This window comes from Psittacula echo (genome assembly GCF_963264785.1).
Source record: "Psittacula echo genome assembly, chromosome: 24".
Taxonomy (NCBI): domain Eukaryota; kingdom Metazoa; phylum Chordata; class Aves; order Psittaciformes; family Psittacidae; genus Psittacula; species Psittacula echo.
Genome location: NC_137759.1, coordinates 4,072,387 through 4,092,512, shown reverse-complemented (window position 1 = coordinate 4,092,512; position 20,126 = coordinate 4,072,387). Strand labels below are relative to the sequence as shown.

The window sequence follows — 20,126 nt, the reverse complement described above, 5'->3', positions numbered from 1 at the left end:
CTGCCCCTCAGAGGAGGATGGAGCCAGGAGGGTCTCCGCTCCCGAGGAACAAGGGATGGGACAAGAGGAAACGGCCCCAAGCTGCACTAGGTTTAGATGGAGATTGGGAACACATCCGAGGGCAAGGGGCTGAGCAAAGGGCCCAGGTAAAACCGACGGGAACCTGAGGGAACAAGGGGCGAGACGGTGCTGGGGGGGCGCCCGGAGCAGCGCTGCGGTTGCGCCCTGAGGACAGCGGGGGGCGCTGTGCTGCGCACACGGCGCGGCGGGGCTGCCGCACTGGAGGGGGAAGGCGGAAGGGAGCGGCGGGCATCACGGCTCGCGTGTGCGAGCAGCGCCGCCTGCCGGTGGGAGGCCATCGAGACCGACGGGACCACGGTTCGAGACCGCGCTGCGCTCTCCAGAGACAGCCCCCCCCCCCTCCCCCCGGGGCCTTTTGGGGCCTCTCAGCGGCAAAGGGAGCGTGCCCAGGGGTGGAGAACATCACAGAGCAGGCTGGGGATCAGAGCTTCAGGTGTGTTTATTGCCTGGGTCTGGCTCGTCCTGGCGATGTCCACATCGATGAACCACAGACGTCGTGGTTCCGTTCCTGGTGCTTGCAGGCCAGGGCTGAGGCGCTGTTGGTGACAACTGCTTCGTGCTTCCTTTGGACCTGATTGAGACTGAGAAGACCAAAGAGACAAAAGAAACATCAAATAAGCAGGAACCCCCCCAAACGGATGGGGAAAAGGGGACAGAGCACGGCATGGGGTCCCTGGCGGGACGAGGGATGGGGACGCTGGCCCTGTCCCCCCGTCACGGCTCCATCCAGGGCATCCCTGAGGCGGGCGCGCTCCAGGCACTTTGCTCCCCGGAGTCGGTGAAGTCCTTGGCAGCCACTTGGATGTGGAGCAGGGCTCCGGGGCGCAGGCCCGACAGCGTGAGGGATGTCTGCTTGTACGGACCGACCTGGGGGTACCATGGAGTGAGGGGCACCAGGGTATGGCCTTGCTCAGGGGCAGCCCTCGGCTGTGCCTCAGTTTCCCCACCGGGAGGGCTGGGCAGTACCATTGCGGTGACGGAGCCGTCCTCCTGCGCGTAGCGGATGCGATACCTCAGCGGGAAGTACTCCGGGAAGGGCCAGGACCCCGGTGGGCTCCACTCCAGCAGCAGCTTCTGGGTCTCCCCAGGGATGGGTGAGACCCGCAGGTCCTCAGGGGGATCCGGCTTTACTGATGGAGCAGGGAGATAATGAAGGGGTGAGGGATCCGGCATGGAGGTGCTGAGTCCGTCAGCCCCATCGGCTGAGCTGTGAAATCATAGAACCATAAGATCATGGAATGGTTTGGGTTGGAAGGGACCTTAAAGCTCCTCCAGCTCCAACCCCTGCCACGGGCAGGGACCCCTTCCACTGGAGCAGCTTGCTCCAAGCCCCTGTGTCCAACCTGGCCTTGAACACCGCCAGGAATAGGACGTCTCCAATCTTGGCTGTGGAAGTGACCTGAGACCCAGCAAATCATTGCAGTGATGCTTCCCCATCCCAAGTAAAGGAGCAAACCAGAGGGGAAAGGCCCAAAGGAAGCCCCAGGGCTGAGTCAGACCCAGACGCCCTGCTCAGAGGCGGAGGGTGAAGCACAAGGGTCTGGTCGCAGCAGCACTCACTGATGCTCTCCAGCAGGAAGGGCAGGCTGGAGGAGGCAGCACCCAGGGCGTTCACGGCCGTCACGTTCACCACGTAGGGGATGAGGGAGAAAACCTGCACGTTCCCAAAGGAGCAGCTCCGTGGCCCCGTGCGGATGCACTCACCCACCTCTGTGTCCCCCCCAGTGCCGTGCCTGGGGGGCAAAGGGGGGCGCTGGGTGAGGCCCCATGTACAACACAGGCTATGGGGGGGCTTGTCCAGTGCTCGGAGCCTCCCACTCACCTGTACGTGGCCACGAAGTCGGTGTCGAGCAGCGGCTCAGGCGCCAGGGCCCAGGAGCAGTTCACTGCCTGCGGGTAGCTGATGGCCCAGCACTGGAGCGCAGGCGGAGCGGGGGGGTCTGCGGCAGGGGACAGCCACAGTCACCCCCTGCCACCCTCCCCAGCGGGGAGCAGGGGTGCAGTGGGGCCGGGGTCACTCACAGCCCAGCCGCAGGCACACGGTGCCCCAGGTCTCGCCGGTGCCGGGGTGGTGGCAGCTGTAGTGGCCCTCGTGGGCCAGGCTGGCATTGGGCAGCACCAGCCCCGGTGCAGGATGCGCTCCCAGGACAGTGTCCCCCCGGTGCCACTCAGCCGTGGCCCCCGCTGCAGCCAGGCACGGCAGCAGCACCTCGGAGCCCAGGGTGCTGTAGTGCACCCAGCAGCGGCCTAGGGACATGCAGTGGTCCCCATAAGGGGGCCAAGGGGATGTGCCACAGCGATGGGATGGGGTGATGCTGGGTCGGGAAGGGTCTATGCTCTGTTCCCAGCACACCAGTGCCCCTCCCTCCCCACTGCCCCCAGCCTCCTTGGTCCCCGTATCTCCCCAGACCCCCCAGTATCCCTGCTCCTCCACCAGCAGTCCCCCCCATGCCTCTGCCCTCAGTCCCCTCATGCCCTCAGTCCCTCCAGTGTTCCTATGGCTCTAGCCTTAGGTGCCCTGTAATCGTGTCCCCACGGCCCTCAGTGCCCCTGTACCTCCATCCCTGCTCCCTCCATCTCCATCCCCAGCCCTCCCGGTCTGCCCAGTGCTGTTGTCTCCAGTCCCCACACATCCTCCCATACCTCCATTCCAGACCCCTAGCCCCTCTATTGCCAGTCCCCGAGGTCCCCCATGCCTCCATCCCAGCTGCCCCAGCCCCTCCATCCCCTGTGCCCCCATACCTCTGTCCCCATTGTCCCCATCCCCAGTGCTGCCTGTTGTGCTGTTGTAGGGCATGGTGCAGGCGGGGGCCACAAGAGCCATCACCCAAAGCCACCTCATGTCAAGGAGACTCAGCAGAGCTGCCCAGTTCCAGCAGGGACCTGTGGGGACAGGCAGGACGGTCAAACCGCAGGGCAGGGGACAGCAGGGACACCACGGCCACAGAGACATTGCCCTAAAGCCAGGGGTTCAGACCCATCTCCAGGCCACCCCGCAGTGCCATGCCTCAGTTTGCCCTCTGGCCGTGCTGCATTCCCTGGGGACAGGGGATGGTTTCTCCCTGCAGTGGCTGGATCCCACTGCCGGGAAGGCAGAGATTGGAGCGACAGCCCCCGTGTGACCAGGGTGTCCTATAGGGTCCATCAGCCACCCCTGCAGCCCTATGCCCAGAATTGGGGGTTTGGGTCCCTCCATATCACAACCAGGGAAGGGGCCAGTGCACTCGGGTGGCCCCCAGCTCCCCAGGCCACTGGGGAGGGACTGTCCCTCACAGAGACCCCCAGACCCGGCCTGGGGACTGAGCTCCCCGCTGCGACCAGCCCAGCACCAAGGGACAGATCCTGCCCCTGTCACTGCCTCGCTTTCCCCTTATCATGGCCAAGGGGCTCCCCGCGGTGCCCCCAGCCAGGCGCTGTGGGGCCACCCCTATCCCCAGCCCCGGTCGCACTCACCGCAGCGGGACCAGGCACCCGGAGCAGAGGATCTGGCAGCGCCGCAGCGGGAAGCCGTGGTCCCGGCCGGCCTCAGCCCACTTCCTTGTGCAGGAAACCCTGTCCCCAAGGGGGGACCCGCTGCCAAGGGTGGCCCCACAGGAGCCCCCGTGCATGAGGCTGCTGCTCCTGGGGCCCAGACCCACAGGAAAGGGGTTTGGGTTCTGCTCAAGACAGCTTCAACCCTTCCCATTTCCCCACCCTGCTGCCTTCATGGGGACATGCGGGCTGGAGCAGATGATGGCACCCGTCCCCCACTGTCCCCCATAGCCCCCAGTACCCTCATCCCCCCCCGAGACAAGCTGTCCCATTGGTGTGAGTATAAATACTTTATTGCTGCTGTGCAGGGCTGTGTGTGGGGCCGCAGGGGGTGCACAGGGACCCAGGACTGGGGGGTGTGGGGGGTGTGGGTACCACGGTGCTGCCAGGAGAAGCAAAGGGGCACAGAGAGTGCTGTCATGAGCCTGTCCATGTCACTGGCTGTGCCACCATCCCCTCAGCAGCTCATCTGTCCTGCTCCTGCAGCCGCTGCATCCTCAGGATCTGGCACAGGAGTCTCTGCACGTCCTCGTCCATGTGGCCCTGGGGTGGAAGGGACATTGGTGAGGACATCAAGGAGTCCGTGAGGAATGAGCCTCACAGGGAAGAACTTCTTCCTTACCTCTAACCTGAACTTCCCCTGTTTCAGTCTGAACCCATCACCCCTTATCCTATCACTCCAGTCCCTGAGGAAGAGCCCCTCTCCAGCATCCTTGTAGCCCCCTTCAGACACTGGAAGCTGCTCTGAGGTCTCCACGCAGCTTCTCTTCTCCTGGGGCTGATCAGCCCCAATGTCCTCAGCCTCTCACGTCCCCAGTGCCCCCACAGCCACGTCCCCATCTCACCTGCACAGCGTAGAGCAGGTGGCTCCTGTACAGGGTCACCACTTTGCTGTGTCGCGTTTCTGTCTCCTGCAGGAGGGCAACGGGCTGTGAGCGTGGGGTTGGCAAAGCCCAGAACCCATCAAGCAATGGCCACAGGACCTCTGGTACCCACCAGCAGCTTCTCCTCCAGCGCACGGATCCTGGCCTGGAGTGCAGCAGCATTGGGGGGTGACTTTGGTGCTCCCTGGGACTCGGGGAGGACGTTGAGGGCTTCCTTCAGTCTGAAGACCTCTTTTGAGAGCTCTGTGATCTGCAGGACACACAGGGGTTGCAGGCAGCGCTCAGACCCAGCCCTGGGGGCCACCATAGCTGTGACCACAGCACCACCGGGTGGCCCCGGGCAGAGCCAGCGCCTTCCCAGCAGTTCCCTCTGCCCCTGTTTCAGTCTTGGCTTTGAGAGGAAAAAAGGGGAACAGCAGGGAAAGGGGCAAGTCCACACGGAGGGGTGTGTGTGCCCATGTGCGTGCTTATGTGTGCAAACATGCATCTACGTGCAGGCACAAGCGTGCAAGCATGTGCAGTTGTGTGAACACATGTATGCACACATAAGCACCTACATGCACGTGTGTGTACGTGCACACATCTGTGTGCGTGTGTGTGCATGTTTGTGAGTGCATTTCCCCTGCAACCTGAGCAGTTCCTGAGCCATGATTTGAATCACAGAATGAATCAGACTCGTTCAGGTTGAAAAGGACCTTAAAAGCTCCTCCAGCTCCAACCCCTGCCACGGGCAGGGACCCCTTCCACTGGAGCAGCTTGCTCCAAGCCCCTGTGTCCAACCTGGCCTTGAACACTGCCAGGGATGGGGCAGCCACAGCTTCTCTGGGCACCCTGGGCCAGCGCCTCAGCACCCTCACAGGGAAGAGCTTCTGCCTAAGAGCTCATCTCGGTCTCCCCTCTGGCAGGTTAAAGCCATTCCCCTTGGTCTGTCCCTACATCACTTGTCCAAATCCCCTCTCCAGTTCCCGTCCACCCATCCCTACCTTCCTATCCCTGTCCCTGACCAGCCGGGCTGAGTCCTCAGCGTGACCATGGAGCTCCCGCAGCTTCCGTGCCTCATCCTGCGCCTCCGCCAGCTGCTTCTGCGCGGTGCCCAGGCGCTCCTCGGCCGCCTGCCGCTCGCTCTTCATGAACAGCGCCTGCCGCTGCACCCGGAACACCTCCTCGCACGTCTTCTCGTGCCGCCGGCTCAGCTCCGCCAGGCGCTGCTCCAGCGCTGCCACCTCCGCCCGCAGCCCGGCCTGCGCCGCCTCGTGCTGTCCCCGCGGCACCGCGTCCGCCAGCTCGGCCTCCAGCCGCGCAGCCTCGCGCCCCTTGGCCTCGGCGGCTGCCTCCAGCTGGGCCGCGCGCTCCCGCAGCGCCCGCGCCTGCTCCTCCAGCGCGGCAGTGACCCGGGCGTGCTCGGCCCGCGGCACGGAGCCCTCCTCCTGCGCACGCCGCAGCCGTGCCAGCGCCTCCTCGTGCTCCCGACGCCCCACGGGCCGCGCGGCCAACTGCTCCCGCAGCGAGCCCAGCTCCACGTCCCGCTGGCCCAGCGTCTCCCGCAGCTGCCCCAGCTGAGCCGTCACCTCCTCGTGCTGCCGCACCAGCTCCACCACGCGCCGCTCCAGCGCCCCTGGCTCGGGGCCGCCCGCCGCCTGCCAGTCCCGTGCCTTGGCCTCCAGCTCCCGCCGCAGAGCCTCCGCCTCGGCCTCAGCGCGGCTGCAGCGCTCCAGCAGAGCCTCCTTCTCCCTCGATGCCTCCTCCAGCGAGGCTGTCACCTCCACGGCCTCTTTGCCGGCCTCCAGACGCGCCTGCAGCTCCTTCACCTGCTGCTCCCGCTCCTCCAGCGCCGCCTGCGCCTGTCGCAGGGCTGCCCGGGCCTCCACCAGCTCAGCACCAGCCAAGGAGGAAGAGGAGGAGGAGGAGGGCTGTGGGTCGCCCAGTGCCGCCTTGCACTTGCCACAGGTCCAGGCTGGCTCCTTGGCAGGGCGCTGTGCTGCTGCACTCCCTTCCATGACCTGTTCCGGGGCTCCGGGCTGCCCCTCCGGCTGCCCCCCAGCTTCATCCCTCGCAGACAAGCCCCCACACTGCGCCCGCACCCGCTCCAGCTCCCGCTGCAGGGCCCTGTATTGGCTGATGGGCACGAAGTCCCCCAGTGTGGACGTGTCGCTCTCGTCCCGCTCGTAGTTCTCCAGCACCTGCAAAGGAGATGGTGAGGCCACCAGGGCCCAGAGGACAGGCACAGGGAGGGACAGGCGGACAGACAGGAACTTGCCTGTATTTTCTCCCTCAGCTCCTTGTTCTGCACAGTGAGGGACTGGACCTGCCCCTGCAGCGTGGCCAGCAGCTCCTCGGCCGAGGGACTCAGTGTCTTCTTGGAGAGCAGCAGCTCTGCCCCTGCAGGGTACAGGGGCTCTGGTGCTGTTCCCACCATGGCCCCACGCCCCACTGCAGGGTGTCACCCTCCCAAGGGCCACCCCGTACCTGGGAATTCAAGCGGGTCTCCCTCCTCATCCTGCAGCGTCTCAATGTCGTAGCTTGTGTTCTCCTTCTCATTCTGCGGGTGCAGAGTGGTGGTCAGCCCCCAACACCCCAAGCTCCTGGTGCTGCCAGTGTCTACTCACACCCACCTCCAGCGAGGACAAGCGGCTCTGCAGAGCCTCCACCTCCTTGCCCAGCCGCTCCTTCTCACCATCCCGCGCCGCCAGCCGCTGCTCCAGCTCCTGGATCTGTGGGGCCAGGCACAGGGGTAGGGTCCCCTTCGCTCCCACCAGAGTCCCAAAAGCATCCACAGCACAAGGACCCCGTGGACAGCCATCTCTTCCATGGCCTCACCTGCTTCTCCATGGAGCGCAGGGAGCTCTCATCCAGCTCTGCCCGCTAGCAGGACACAGAGGGAAAACAGGAAGGCATTAATGCTGCCCCCATCCCTCCCATCCCCTCCAGTCCCTAGGGACACGCTGGTCTCTCCCCACAACCCTGCAGCTCGCTGGTACCTCCCGTCTCTGCTTTTCCTGCTGCTCCAGGCCCCGGATCTTCTGCAGGAACTGGGCCCGCTCCTGCCGCAGCCGCACAATCTCCTCGTAGGCGTCCCGGTCCTCCTGCAGGCACGTGGCTGCCGAGCCCCCATGCCCAGCCCTGACACCCCCTCCTGCCCATCCTCACCGGGATCCTCACCATGTGCACACCATGCTCCAAGGGGTGCAGGGAGCTTTTGGACACCAGAGGGAGAAGGAAAGGCTCTGGCACAGACCCCCCCAGTGCCAGCTCAGGCCCCCAGGTGAGGGGTGTTTTGGACCCATGGTGTGGATAGAAAGGGGCTGATAGACAAAACAGGGGACTGGGATCTGGGGTGCTGCACCCCAGGAGCAGGGATGAAGCCCCTGTTGCAGCTCAGGCCAACCCATGAGCATCACCTCCACTGCACAGGGGGGGTGAAGCTGGGGAACTTTACCCAAACTGGCCATGGTTTGGCTACCCTGCACTGGGGATGGCTGTGGAGCTAAGGGGGACCCCCCTCACCTGGCTGGGGGTGCTCAAGGGGGGCAGAGGGGCTTTCCTCTTCCTTGGGGTGCTGCTCTTCTCCCTCACGGATGACTGGCTGGGCGAAGACGCCTGTGGAGACACCAGGACAGAGGGGACATCACACTTCAAGTGACTCCCTCCTTCCTGACCCACTGCCACCTCGGAGAGCCCCAGGGCTCCAGGGGACCCCCACTCTAGAGGGGGGCAGCCGCGCAGGCCCTTACCTGGGATGTCTGCTCAGCTGACTCCTCCTCTGTGGGGCAGAGTGGGAGGAAAGGGAAATTGGGGCAGTTGAAGGGCAGGCAGAGCTTGTGTGGGTGCAGGGGCACCCCTGTGTGTGCTCATACAAGGGTGGGCACTTAGGGGACACACAGACGCGCACAGGGGAACACGTGTGCATACAAGGGGCACACACAAATATGGGATACATGGATGTGTAATTGCAGGGACGCACACACGTGCAGACACAGGGAGACACATGCACCCAGACATGCACATGCAGACACACATAGAAACACACATGCACTTACACCCCCATGCTTGCAAACACATGTGAACATGCATGTGGAAGCATGTGCAGACACCGAGACAGGCAACAGAGGCTCAGCACCACCTCGCTGCCCTGGGTTGGAGACAGCAAGGGGAAAGGCACCCCCAGAGTGTGGCAAAAGGGGACATGTGCCCCCCAGCCTTGCTCAGCCCTGGCAGTGTGGGTCAGACAGCCTGATCCCAAAGGGTAGGAGCATCCCATGGGTCCAGCCCTGCGGACAAGGAGCAGGGTGGCATGGCTGCCTTACCACTGGCCCAGGACCGGCGCTGAGCAGCCTCCTGCAGGAAGTGCTGGATGAGGGCATTGCCTGTGGCCAGGCTGTAGTGAGCAGCATCGTGACCTGTGGAGTCCACCACAGCCACCCAGGCACCAGCGTTCACCAGCACCTCCACGGTCTCCACACTGCCATTCTCACAGGCCAGCATCAAAGCTGTCCTGAGCACAGTGGTGAGAGCAGATGTGAGGGGACCATTCCCTCCATCTCCCCATCTGCTCCCAGTCCCACCAGTGCAGACTCACCTCCCCTGCAGGTCCCGGCTGTTGACGGCAGCGCCGCGGTGCAGCAGGTACCGACACAGCTCTGAGTGGCTCATCTTGGCTGCCAGGATCAGCGGTGTGGAGCCATCCTGGGTTCAGGAAGGATACACAGACAAGGTTCAGATCCCCCCATAGGGGGAAACTGTTATCTTCTGTCTTCCATGTGCCACTTCAGGGCGTGTTTTCATGCCAAGTACTGCTGCTGTTCCCCCTGCAGTTCAGAGGCAGCCCCAGCCTGGCCCCCTGCTGCTCTGCACAGCACTGCAGGGTGAGGAGCAGCGGGATCTCACCTTGTCCTTGATGTTCAAGGGAGCCTTGAAATCGCAGAGGATCTCGGAGCAGGAGATGCAGCCACTGAATGCTGGGGAGAGGACAGAGGCTGAGCACTCTGCCTGCACGGGGACAGGAGCAGGACAGGGCTGGTACTGTCCCCACTCACCTGCATGGTGCAGCGCTGTTCGGCCACTGCCATCAGCCACGTCCACAGGGCAGGAGGCCTGAGGGAGAGAGCCTGGGTTACAGGAGAACAGGGGACAGACAGACAGACTCCCTGGCATGGTGGAGGACCGGACAGAGCTGGGAACCACCATGCCAACCAGTAGCACTGGTGAGGGAAGGGAGCCCAAGGACATAAGGACACCACGCTGGCACAGCATCCTCTCTTGCAGCACCATGCTCCCAGCCCCGGTACCTGCAGGAGCTTGCTGACACACTGCGGGTGGCCATGCTTGGATGCCAGATGCAGGGCAGTGTGACCTGGGGAGAGGGACAGACAGACAGCTCAGGGAACAGACAATGGTAGAGAGGACTGACTGGGTGACAGAGAGATGGGCACACAGGAGGATCTGCTAGACTAGGGCTGAATAGGAAGGGAACATCCCGTGGGCACCATCGGTCAGCGCTTTGGTCCCCCAAAGAAAGATGGGACAATTTACAGGTGAAGCCATCACCTCTGTCCCCTCTGCTCTGCCAGCAGAGCAGGACCAACCAGGGAGCACTGGTGGCCCTGGGTGGAATGTGGCATTAGCCAGAGGCAGGTGGTGGCCATGCCCTCACCTGAGCTATCCTTGGTCATGGCATCCACGCCATGGGCCAGCATGGCCTCGAGGCAGTCCACGTTCCCCCGCATGGCAGCCAGGTGGAACCTGCAGCAAGAACAGCAGCTGTAGGACTCGTGTCCCTGGTACCAGCCATGTCCCCAGCCCCATGTCCCTGGTGTGCTGGGGATGAGGGTCAGCACTTACGCGGATTTACCCTCTGAGTCCAGCTTGGTGGGGACCAGGCCCTTGCGGACAAGGAGGGACGTCACCCTCCCGGCATCATTGTAGTCCACAGCTTGCAGGAGCTTCTCATCGTTCTTGGTCCAGTCCTGGCTCTGCAATGAAGCCCAGAGAAGGCTGTGATGGGTTGTGCCACCCCCAGGATGCTGGGCTGGGCTCAGGTGCCTGTCCCCATCCCCATCCCTGCTATCTTCCACCCATCCCTATCCCCTGGAGTGCTGTGGTGCCTGACCCCCAGGTTTAGCTGGGATGAGGATCTCCTTCAGCCTCTGCTCCAGTTCATAGCTCCTAGAACAGGACATTTACAGCCCTGGTTTAGCTGTGGCTGGAGCAGACTATGACCAGCAAGGGCTTGGGAAGGAGCCAACACTGCCTGCAGGTTTGCCCCTGCCATCCCAGCGATCCCGGTGCTAAACACAGCCAGCACCATGAGGCGCCTGAGCCCCATCCCTGCCTGGGTCTCCACACTGAGCCCATTCCCAGCCCTGCTTTGCTCCATGCTAAGAAGAGGACCAAGCTAGGGCAAGCGCAGTTGATAGCGAGAGCAGATCCCCTGGGATGGCTCCAGTCTGCCTGGGATATACAAGGCACAGCACTGTGTGCCCACTCGGGCAGGGATGGAGCTGCATGGGGGCTTGCTGACAGCGATCCCACGTATCCCAGTGCCAAGGGAGCGACCCAGGAAGCCCGGGATTCATCCCGCAGCCCATGACGACAAAGTGAGCTCGCTGCGGCCGCGGTAGCAGGAAATGGATGTCACCTTCGGGAGCTGCTTCCATCCTGCCCCTCACCAGCGTGATGCCAGCACCAGGCAGGGGACCTGCACCCCTGTGCACACCCGGAGGCCCTGCAAGCCCCTCCAGCCCTTCGGAGCCAGGGGACTCCGGCATAAACCAGCCTCCCAGGGTTACTGGACAAACTGGGAGGGTAGTGCCTGCCCTCATACATTGTCATACAAGGACAAAGCAGGTTGGAAAGGACGCAGCTGAGCTCCGGGACCGGGATGGAGGTGGAGGGAGCCCGGCGGGGTGGGGGTGACACGGCTTACCCGGGAGGACGTGACCGGAGGGGACAGGAGATGGAGGACGGGGACGTACCGCGAAGGAGGCGGCGGCACAGAGGCAGATCTGCTTCATGGTGCTGAGGAGCAGGCGGCGGGCGGCCATGCACCCCTTGCCCCCCGCCTGGGCGAGGGCAGGCTGCGGCTCCAGGCCGGGGCCCCCAGCGCCCAGCTCGGATCAGCATCGCTGCCCGGCAGGGGCCGGCTCCTGCCGCAGTGGGAGCCGGGATCCGCCTCCCTCCATCCCCCTGTCCCTCCTTCTTCCCCTCCTTCCTTCCCTCCCTCCCTTCTCGGCATCCAGAGCTCCAGCCATCACCGCATCCCTACAGGGAGCAGGTACCAAGGTCCCAGCCACGGACCAGCACCCATACTGGTCCCAGTTAAAGTGGGAAGGGTTTCGGGGGGGGGGAGGAGGGCACCTTTCCCACCCCATGCTCAAGCAGAGGCAGCAGTGCACCCCAAAACAAGGGCATAAGCATCCTCCTGACACCCAGATCCTGCTCCCCGAGGAGGGGGACACGGGACCCCCGGCCCGGGGGGGCACAGACCAACCTCCCACCACAGCCCCACGGCCACGGAGGGCAGGACCCTGCCTGTGTCTCAGGGGTTCAGCAAACTCCCCCCTCAAGGAGGGAAACCCAAGATGCAAAGGGTCCCTGGGCAATTGTCCTGGAGGAACCCCAGGGGCAGCAGGAGCCTCTCGACCCTTCCCACTTGCAGAAGTGTCCGGGGGAAACTGAGGCACAGAGCACCCCGAGCAGGACAGGCCCAACCTGCCTCTATGTGTCCTCAGTGTCCACCCAGCACGCTGGAGACAGCACTGTCCCCCTCTGCCCGGTGTGGAGGAAGGTGAGAGCCTGCGGCCCCAGGCCAGGTCCTGAATAATAGAGGAGCATGGACACACTGGTTCCAGGGGGTGAGGCACTGGAAAGCTGGCAGCGTCCCCAAGCAGGGGACAGGGAGGGGACCTGGGACCCGCTTCCCTCTCCCTGCTGCTGCCTTTGTCCCTTTGCTCCGCCCCTGGGTGCACCCTTGGGTACACGGGGAGCTCGATCCCACCACTCAAAGCGGCAGCGCCGACCTCCATGGGGCCGCTGTCCCCATGGCGAGCACCCGCCCCACATCCCAGAGCGGGTCAGCACGTCCCTGCTACGGGGGGCATCCCGAGGAAGGTCCCCGGGTCCTCACATCCCTGTGACCCCCAGGGGCAGGTCCCCGTGTCCCCAGGGGTGCCACTCACGTCCGCCTTCTTGAACCTGGCCTTCAGGCTCTTCATGGCAGCTCCAGCCCTGGGAACGGGTCCGGGCCGCGCTCGAGGCTCTCTCCTCTGCCGATCCCAGCCCAGGACCCCCCAGTCCCGTCCCCGCTGCTGTCACCCGGCAGCCGCAGCGCCCAGCGAGGGGGGGCCCCGGGCCCTGGGGTTGGGTTACAGCCCGGCTGCGGTTACAACCGGGCAGCGGGGGGGAACACGGGGAGGGGGCCAAGCCCCGTGTGAGCTCCATGAGCGCCTGAACACCCACAGACTGGGGGCGAGGGGCCATGGCTCGGCTGGGACAGGCCGGGAGGGACCCTGGGGGGGATGAGGGCAGCGGGGTCGGCCTCCACCGCCCTCTCAGGGGTCTGCGGGTGCAGGAAGGGGGGGCACGGCTGAGGCCATGGGGTGTCCACCCCCTGCCCGGCACCCCTGCCCTGGCACCCCCTGCCCTCGCCTGGCACCGCTTGCCCTCACCTTGCCTTGCCTTACAGACCCCCCCATCCCTGCCCTTGCAGCCCCATCCCGCTCCCCCCGCACTGGGGCTGGGATAAGGCTCGGGGGGACACAGCCAAGACCGGTCATAGCGAGGTGACCCCCTCCAACAACCCCGCGCCCTCCCTCTTGCCCGACACAAACATGGCGGCGGCGGCTCCTCCGCTTCGGCCGTGTCTCCGCATGCGCCGTGCCCCGCGCGGCCCTGCTGCGCGCTTCCGCTCGCGCTCGGTGCTGGCAACAATGGTCGGTGCGGCGGCGGCGCCGGGCCATGGCGGTGAACTACGCGGCCGGGCTCTCGCCTTACTCGGACAAGGGCAAGTGCGGGCTCCCCGAGGTGAGCGCCGAGCGGCGGCACCCCCCGGGGGACGCGGGGCCTGCAGCGGCCGCTGGCATTTCCATGGCAACCCTGGCCCCGGCCCCCTGTGGGGAGCCCAGAGCGAGGGACCCCTTTGTGTGTCCGCAGCCCCACGGCTCCCTCCGTGTTGGTCTCCAGCACCAGGGGCCTTGTCCCAAGCCCCTCTCCAGGTTTCCTGCAGCCCCTTTAGGCACTGGAGCTGCTCTAAGGGCTCCCCTTCAGGAGCCTTCTCTTCCCCAGGCTGAAGATGCTCTTTCTGCTTAAATGCTTTTGTCAGTAAGGTGGATAAGAAGGAATTGTGGCTTGCTCTGTGTGTGAAGGATCTGTCCCTGTTCTTTCCATTCCCGTGGTGTTTGTCTCCTCTGCTCAGATCTTTGACCCTCCGGAGGAGCTGGAGAGGAAGGTTCGGGAGCTGGCGGACTTGATCCGGAGCTCTTCCAATGTGGTGTTCCACACCGGGGCTGGAATCAGCACTGCCTCAGGGATCCCCGACTTCAGGTAAGGGCAGGAGGCGAGGGGTTGGGAGGCTCCTGTAAAGCTCTGGATGTTGCCCCAGCCGGAACAACTCCGGGTTTTAGCAACCCTTTGATGTTAGGCTGTGCCCATAGAATCATTGAATCCCAGCCTGCTTTGGGTTGAAGGGACCTTAAAGCTCATCCAGTTCCAACCACTGCACTGACAGGGACCCCTTCCACTGGAGCAGCTTGCTCCAAGCCCCTGTGTCCAACCTGGCCTTGAACACTGCCAGGGATGGGGCAGCCACAGCTCCTCTGGGCACCCTGTGCCAGCGCCTCAGCACCCTCATAGGAAGAGCTTCTGCCTTAGATCTAACCTGAACTTCCCCTGTTTCAGTGTGAACCCATCACCCCTTGTCCTGTCACTACAGTCCCTGATGAAGAGCCCCTCTCCAGCATCCTTGTAGCCCCCTTCAGACACTGGAAGCTGCTCTGAGGTCTCCACGCAGCTTCTCTTCTCCAGGCTGAACAGCCCCGATGTTCTCAGCCTGGCTCCATAGGGGAGGTGCCCCAGCCCCTGATCACCCCCATGGCCACCCTCCATGTGCTGTGCTTCCCTCAATAACCAAATCCCTGGTGACCACATTCATTCAGTAGTGCCTTCCTCCTCCATTAACTGGGCACATGGTGCATTTCCAGCTGTCCTCTCAGATCCCGAGCAATCCGTTCTCACTCTTTCTGTCCCCACTGCTGTAGGGGGCCCAATGGTGTCTGGACTATGGAAGAGAAGGGGCTCTCCCCAAAATTTGATACCACCTTTGAGAGTGCCAGACCCTCCAAGACTCACATGGCTCTGCTGGGGCTGCAGAGGGTCGGCATCCTGAAATTCCTGGTCAGCCAGAACGTGGATGGCCTTCACGTGCGCTCCGGATTCCCAAGGTATTGCCTCTCCCACCCTGTCTCCAGGTTCCTTATCCCTTTCCCTGAGCTGCCACGTGGCTGTTCTTTGCTGCCTGATAAGCAACAGCCTCATGTGCAAGTGTTTGGTGCTGGGGCTTGATTTCCAAGGCTGGCTTGGAAGCTGTGTCTGATGTGAGGAGCACATGGAAGAAGGACATAAACCAGCTTGAACTGAAGAGAGGTTATGGCAGTAATGCAGAGGGTGGTGAAATGAAACCAGCCTCGGCTGATGCTCTCTAGATGGACACCCAGAAGCCATTTGTTGGTCACAGTGTTGGGCTGCCGCATGTTGTCACCCACCAGCTGCCTGGCAGGAGCTGTCGGTGCCACTGGGAGCATGGCCTGGGGAAGGACACGTTGGCTTCAGGCAGGGCACATGCTCCTGGGAGGTGAGCTCAGAGCACAGGGGCCTTTCCACTGCCTCTGTACCCATCCAGAGGGGTGGAGGGACTGCAGGGAGGATGAAACTGCTGCTGCTGGTTGCAGAGCCACGTGGTGCCCTGTTTGACCAGCGCTGTCTCACACAGCACTGGATCTTGAGCTACTTTTACACTTAGCTTAGATTGAATTTCTTGAGAGAAAATAAAGACAGCGCCACCCCACAGATGAAACCAAGGCGCTTACAGAGCATTTTGCCTCTCAATACATTTGCAAAACTGCAAGGGCAGCAAGAAGCAGAGAGTCCCACAGTTGTGACCGGTCTGATGTACCTGTGGTGAGGTCAGGGACCCTGTGTGGCCCTGTTCCCTCTGCAGGGAGCTGCAGCATGTGGAGCGAGGGTACAGCGTCTGCTCCCCGTGTGGTGGGGACTGAGCTACGTTTAGTCATGGCTGTTTCAGAGGTGTCCTCAAAGGAACCCACCTCTCCGTTAGTGCTCATGGCAACAAAGGCTCTTCAGCCCGTTATAAAAGCCATTTCCAGCACTTAAGGCCAGCAAGCGATTGTCTTGTGAGGCAAAGTGCTTGGAGCTGCCTGGAAAGGGAAGGGAAGAGCAGCTGAATTCAAGTCATAAAATAAAATGGAGTTGGGATGAGAACAAGGAGTGTGAATGGAACCTTGGAGAGGATGCGTCTCATGATCATCTTCAGCCATCGATGGCTGAGCTGCTTCCCAGGGGGAAATTCCAGTTATTAAAAGCCCTCAGTCCTGGTCCCTGCTCCTTGCACCACATTTGGCTTTTGAAACTAAACAACCATGGGAAAAAGAATAGGAAATAAGAACTAGAACTCAGCCGTGCTCCCTGCAGCTCATTGCCGCTGGCGCCTGCTGGTTTAGCACAGCTCTTCCACACAAGTAGAGCATGTGCTTAAGTAAGTGCTGCTGAACTGAGGCCAAAATGGGAAATCAAGTCAGTCCTGTCTCCATCCACCCTGAAGGAGGTTCCCAGTCACCATGGGGCTCGCAGGAACACAGGGAGAGCGTGGCCTTGTTTTCCTCTGGCTTCTACATTGAGCTCAAGGGGAGTTTTAGTCAAAACAAGCAGCGAAAGAGCCATGCGAGGACAGGCAGGAACAGCAGGAGCTGGGAAGAGCAAAGCTCCAGGTTCCCACTGGGTGCAGAGATTTGGGGCTGGATCAGAACAGGGGCTGGAATTGGTGCTGCAGATGGAAGTATTTAAAATGAAAAGGCTGGGCCATGCTGTCCTTCCTCTCACTCCCAGTTGTGGTGGCCATGACACAGAACTGCTCCCAGGCCGTGGTGGAGGGAGCCCCAGAGGTGCAGGGTCTTGGGGAGGAGGGGCTTGGGCAGCTTGCCCTGTTGTCCCAGGGCTCTCCCAGCTCACCTCTGGTGTTTCTCCTGCAGGGACAAGCTGGCTGAGCTCCACGGGAACATGTTTGTGGAAGAGTGTGTGAAGTGTGGCAAGTACGTGAGCCCCGAGCCGGGCGGTGGGAGCTTTGTTGGTGTCCCCAGGGAATGATGGAGGCGCTGGACACATAATGGGGTTGTCGCCTGGCAGGTCTGAAGCTCAGTTTGGGGTGGGGGGGCATAGGCAGATCTGTCCATCTGAATCCTAAACCCCATCAGATGATGGGGAAATGAACACTCTGGGAATTCTCTGGTGCCTGGGACGCCTTTGGCAAATCCTGCTCCTTGTGGCAAGGCAGGCTGCCTGCAGCAGGGGCTGTGTCTGCCAGCAAGAGAGAGCAGAGCAGAGGAGGTTGCTGCAGGCTGGTTTGTAGCAGACTGGTGCTGTTGGTCGGACCTGCCGTCAGCAGCACCAGGATAGAGCCACGGGTGGAGATCAATGAAGGACTGAGGTGCTGCAGCCACTGCCTGTGGCTCTGAGCTGTCCTCACAGCGCATGGGGTGAGGTGTGAGCTGTGCCATGATGCTGGGTGAGTGTTTCACAGTGGGTGCCACCTATTCCTGACCAGCCCCTGTCTTGCAGGCAGTACGTGCGGGACGCCGTGGTGGGCAGCATGGGGCTGAAGCCTACGGGCAGGCTCTGCAGCGTCACCAAAGCCCGGGGGCTGCGGGCCTGCAGGTGCGTCTGTGGGGACATGGGACGGGGACAATGCCCTGCTGTGGGATGGCAGCTTGCGAGCCTCTTCCCATCCAGCAGCATGCACTGCCCTGGAGCTGCTTGCTTCCATAGGGAAATGGTTCCAGCTCTGCAGCTGGAGGTACCCTGAGGTGATCTGGCATCCAGACACGTTCCACGTGCCCCTTGTGCTTCCTCACCCAGGCTGGCCAGGCCCAGCACAGCTGCTTTTCCCATCCAGGGGTGGGTGCAGAGCTGGGGACTCAGGGCCATGGGGCAGAGCTCTGCTGGCTCCAGTCTGATACTGGGGAGTGAAAGGCTCATCCCAGCTCTCAACAGGACCTGGGCCGCTGTCCTGTCTCCCGGGGCACTTCTGCTGCTGTTCCTGCTTGGCAGGGCACACCACTAAGGCCACTGTGTGTGTTTTCTAGAGGGAAGTTAAGAGACACCATTCTGGACTGGGAAGATTCCCTGCCCGACCGTGACCTCACGCTGGCAGATGAAGCCTGCAGGTACCGTGCTGGGGCTCCCCACACTGCAGGAGGCTGCCTGGGCTCTGCCTGCAGCACTCTGTCCATGAGCTGACCAGTCTGGCTTTGCCCATCTGCACCTCACAGCCCTGAGGCTGCTCCCCACAGCACAGCAACACCCCGTCCTGCCCCAGAGAGTTGCCAAGAGAAACCACTGCAGACTCCTTGCACCATGGCTGGGAAGCTTGTAGAGTGCACACTGGAGCAGGGTAGGAGAAGCAGCCTGCAGACAGCCACGGCTCTCTCTGCCCTGGATGTTTTGTCTCCTCCCTGCAGGAAAGCTGATCTCTCCATCACTCTGGGGACCTCTCTGCAGATCAAACCGAGCGGCAACCTCCCACTGATCACGAAGAAGAGAGGAGGGAAGCTCGTCATTGTCAACCTACAGGCAACCAAACACGTGAGTGAGAGCGTCCTGGCCGCTGGCCGGCTCCTTTCCCCTCGAGTCACTTGTTCCAGTCCCGTCACAGGGTGCCTGGGCAGAAGAGTGGCCTCACTTAGCAGGCAAACAGGCTGAGCTTCCCTGGTTGGAGGGTTTAAACCTGCATTAAACCCATGGAAATGTGTAGAAATCCTGACATATCCTCTGGTGAATTCCAGCCTGATGAAATAACCTCACGCATGTGCCCATACCACAGGGCAGTTGGGTTCCTGTTCAGCCCTGGTTTGGTGCTCTAACTGTCCAAAGTGTTTGAATTCCCAGAGCTGGGAGTTTCTGGGGTGTTGCTGGAGCTCCCTTGTCCCTGTCCTCTGTCCTGGGCTCACAGCCAGGCTCTGTGTCCATATCCCCATCTCAGCTGCATTCTGAAGTGCACCCTGGTAATGTGGTTTAGGGAGCGGTGCCAGACGGGTCAGTTCATGTTCCACCAGGGATGATTCCTTGGGAACGGGAGCCCCGGAGCCTGCATGCAGCTGAGCTGTCACCAAGGCCCTGTCCCTGAGCACTCCCAGGGAGCTCCATCCCTGGCAGCATTCAAGGCCAGGTTGGACAGAGCCTTGGTCAACATGGTCTAGTGTGAGGCATCCCTGCCCATGACAGGGGATTGGAACTGGATGATCTTAAGGTCCTTTCCAACCCAACCCATTCTATGATGCTTCTGTTCTTGCCCATGGTATGGATTTTGGACTTGATGGTCTTTAAAGGTCTCTTCCAACCAAAACCATTCTGTGGTTCTAACGTCCCCTTGCTTGCCCCAGGACAAACAGGCCGACCTCCGCATCCACGCTTACGTCGATGATGTGATGACAAAGCTGATGAAACACTTGGGGCTGGAGGTGCCGGAGTGGACGGGGCCGGTGGTGGTGGAACATGCAGAGCTCTTCAAGCCCGAGCAGCTCTGCAGGTTTGAGGCCGGGGCTCAAGGGCTGTGCAAGGAGGAGCCGCTCTCCCAGCACAACGGCACGGGCAGGCTGAGCCCTGACCTTGGGACCACACTGGTAGAACGCCGCGACAGCCTGAAGCAGGAGTGTCCCAGCCCAGACATGGGGCCAACAAGGGTGAAGAAGATGAAGGTAGAGCCTCTTGTCACCTGACCCAGACTGTTCCTTGCCTGTCCAGACGCTCTGTGCCACTTTTCCTACCGACTTTTTTTAATACCCTGAAACACTGTCCCTTTTTTTATGTAAGTACATAAAGAACACTCAGATCATGACTCGGGGCAGCTGCGCCTGCGGGCCCAGGTAGGGCACTTGAGACATACCGAGCCCCTTGTTCCTCCTGTGCAAGGAGGTGGTTGTGGGGCACCCCTCAGACCTCAGGGGGTTGAGGGACAGGGTGCTAGGGCAGCTGATGCCACCCCGAATGAAGCCAGGGCTGGGCAGTGGGTGCCTGGTCCTGCTGCCTCTGGCCGTGCCCACAGCTCTGGTGCAGCATCTGGCACGGCCCGGCCGTAGGCCATGGCTCTGCTGTGCCCTATTGCCTCGTGGCAGCCAGGCTTGAGGTGTCCCCATCCCAGGGGTCCTGGAAACCTTGTGGCTCCTCCCATGTTCAGTTAAAGCAGGTGCATTTTTTTCCAAAATATCTTGTATTTAGAGATGAAAATAAAGCTTAAAAAAAACCAAACCAAAACCAACCAGTTGCAACATTGTCCAGCCCAGGGTCCCTGCAGCTCCTGCTGCATGGGAGGCTGGAGCCAACCCTCCCCTCCCAGTAAGGCCACTGGGA

At 62.1% G+C, this 20,126-nt stretch overlaps 3 protein-coding genes across 6 annotated transcripts; 1 reads left to right on the top strand and 2 right to left on the bottom strand.

Moving 5' to 3' along the window:
- Positions 1 to 795: 795 nt before the first annotated feature.
- Positions 796 to 2,923, bottom strand: EBI3 (Epstein-Barr virus induced 3; the record flags this gene model as incomplete). Its single annotated transcript, XM_080634219.1, has 6 exons — positions 796 to 948; positions 1,048 to 1,211; positions 1,642 to 1,814; positions 1,904 to 2,021; positions 2,104 to 2,328; positions 2,824 to 2,923. The coding sequence occupies 6 exons, from the start codon at positions 2,921 to 2,923 to the stop codon at positions 796 to 798; spliced, it is 933 nt and encodes a 310-aa protein (XP_080490345.1).
- A 1,010-nt stretch (positions 2,924 to 3,933) lies between these two features.
- On the bottom strand, positions 3,934 to 13,137 carry ANKRD24 (ankyrin repeat domain 24). 4 transcript variants are annotated; one of them, XM_080634150.1, is made up of 19 exons: positions 12,671 to 13,137; positions 10,335 to 10,465; positions 10,147 to 10,235; positions 9,782 to 9,846; positions 9,530 to 9,587; positions 9,381 to 9,451; positions 9,073 to 9,179; positions 8,801 to 8,988; positions 8,228 to 8,256; positions 8,001 to 8,093; positions 7,475 to 7,579; positions 7,314 to 7,358; positions 7,109 to 7,207; positions 6,963 to 7,035; positions 6,754 to 6,875; positions 5,480 to 6,676; positions 4,609 to 4,746; positions 4,458 to 4,523; positions 3,934 to 4,155 (listed from the first exon to the last, which is right to left on the bottom strand). In XM_080634150.1, the coding sequence occupies exons 1-19, from the start codon at positions 12,704 to 12,706 to the stop codon at positions 4,078 to 4,080; spliced, it is 2,790 nt and encodes a 929-aa protein (XP_080490276.1). In that variant the 5' UTR covers positions 12,707 to 13,137; the 3' UTR covers positions 3,934 to 4,077. The 4 variants fall into 4 exon arrangements, with proteins under 4 accessions (XP_080490276.1, XP_080490275.1, XP_080490277.1 ...); XM_080634149.1 differs by lacking the exon at positions 12,671 to 13,137 and adding an exon at positions 11,468 to 11,734; XM_080634151.1 differs by lacking the exons at positions 7,475 to 7,579; positions 12,671 to 13,137 and adding an exon at positions 11,468 to 11,734.
- Positions 13,138 to 13,387: 250 nt separating this feature from the next.
- On the top strand, positions 13,388 to 20,018 carry SIRT6 (sirtuin 6). Its single transcript, XM_080634120.1, has 8 exons — positions 13,388 to 13,514; positions 13,906 to 14,033; positions 14,747 to 14,929; positions 16,754 to 16,813; positions 17,340 to 17,435; positions 17,864 to 17,944; positions 18,239 to 18,362; positions 19,160 to 20,018. Exons 1-8 carry the CDS (start codon positions 13,449 to 13,451, stop codon positions 19,493 to 19,495), a joined length of 1,074 nt encoding a protein of 357 aa, XP_080490246.1. The 5' UTR covers positions 13,388 to 13,448; the 3' UTR covers positions 19,496 to 20,018.
- Positions 20,019 to 20,126: the final 108 nt, after the last annotated feature.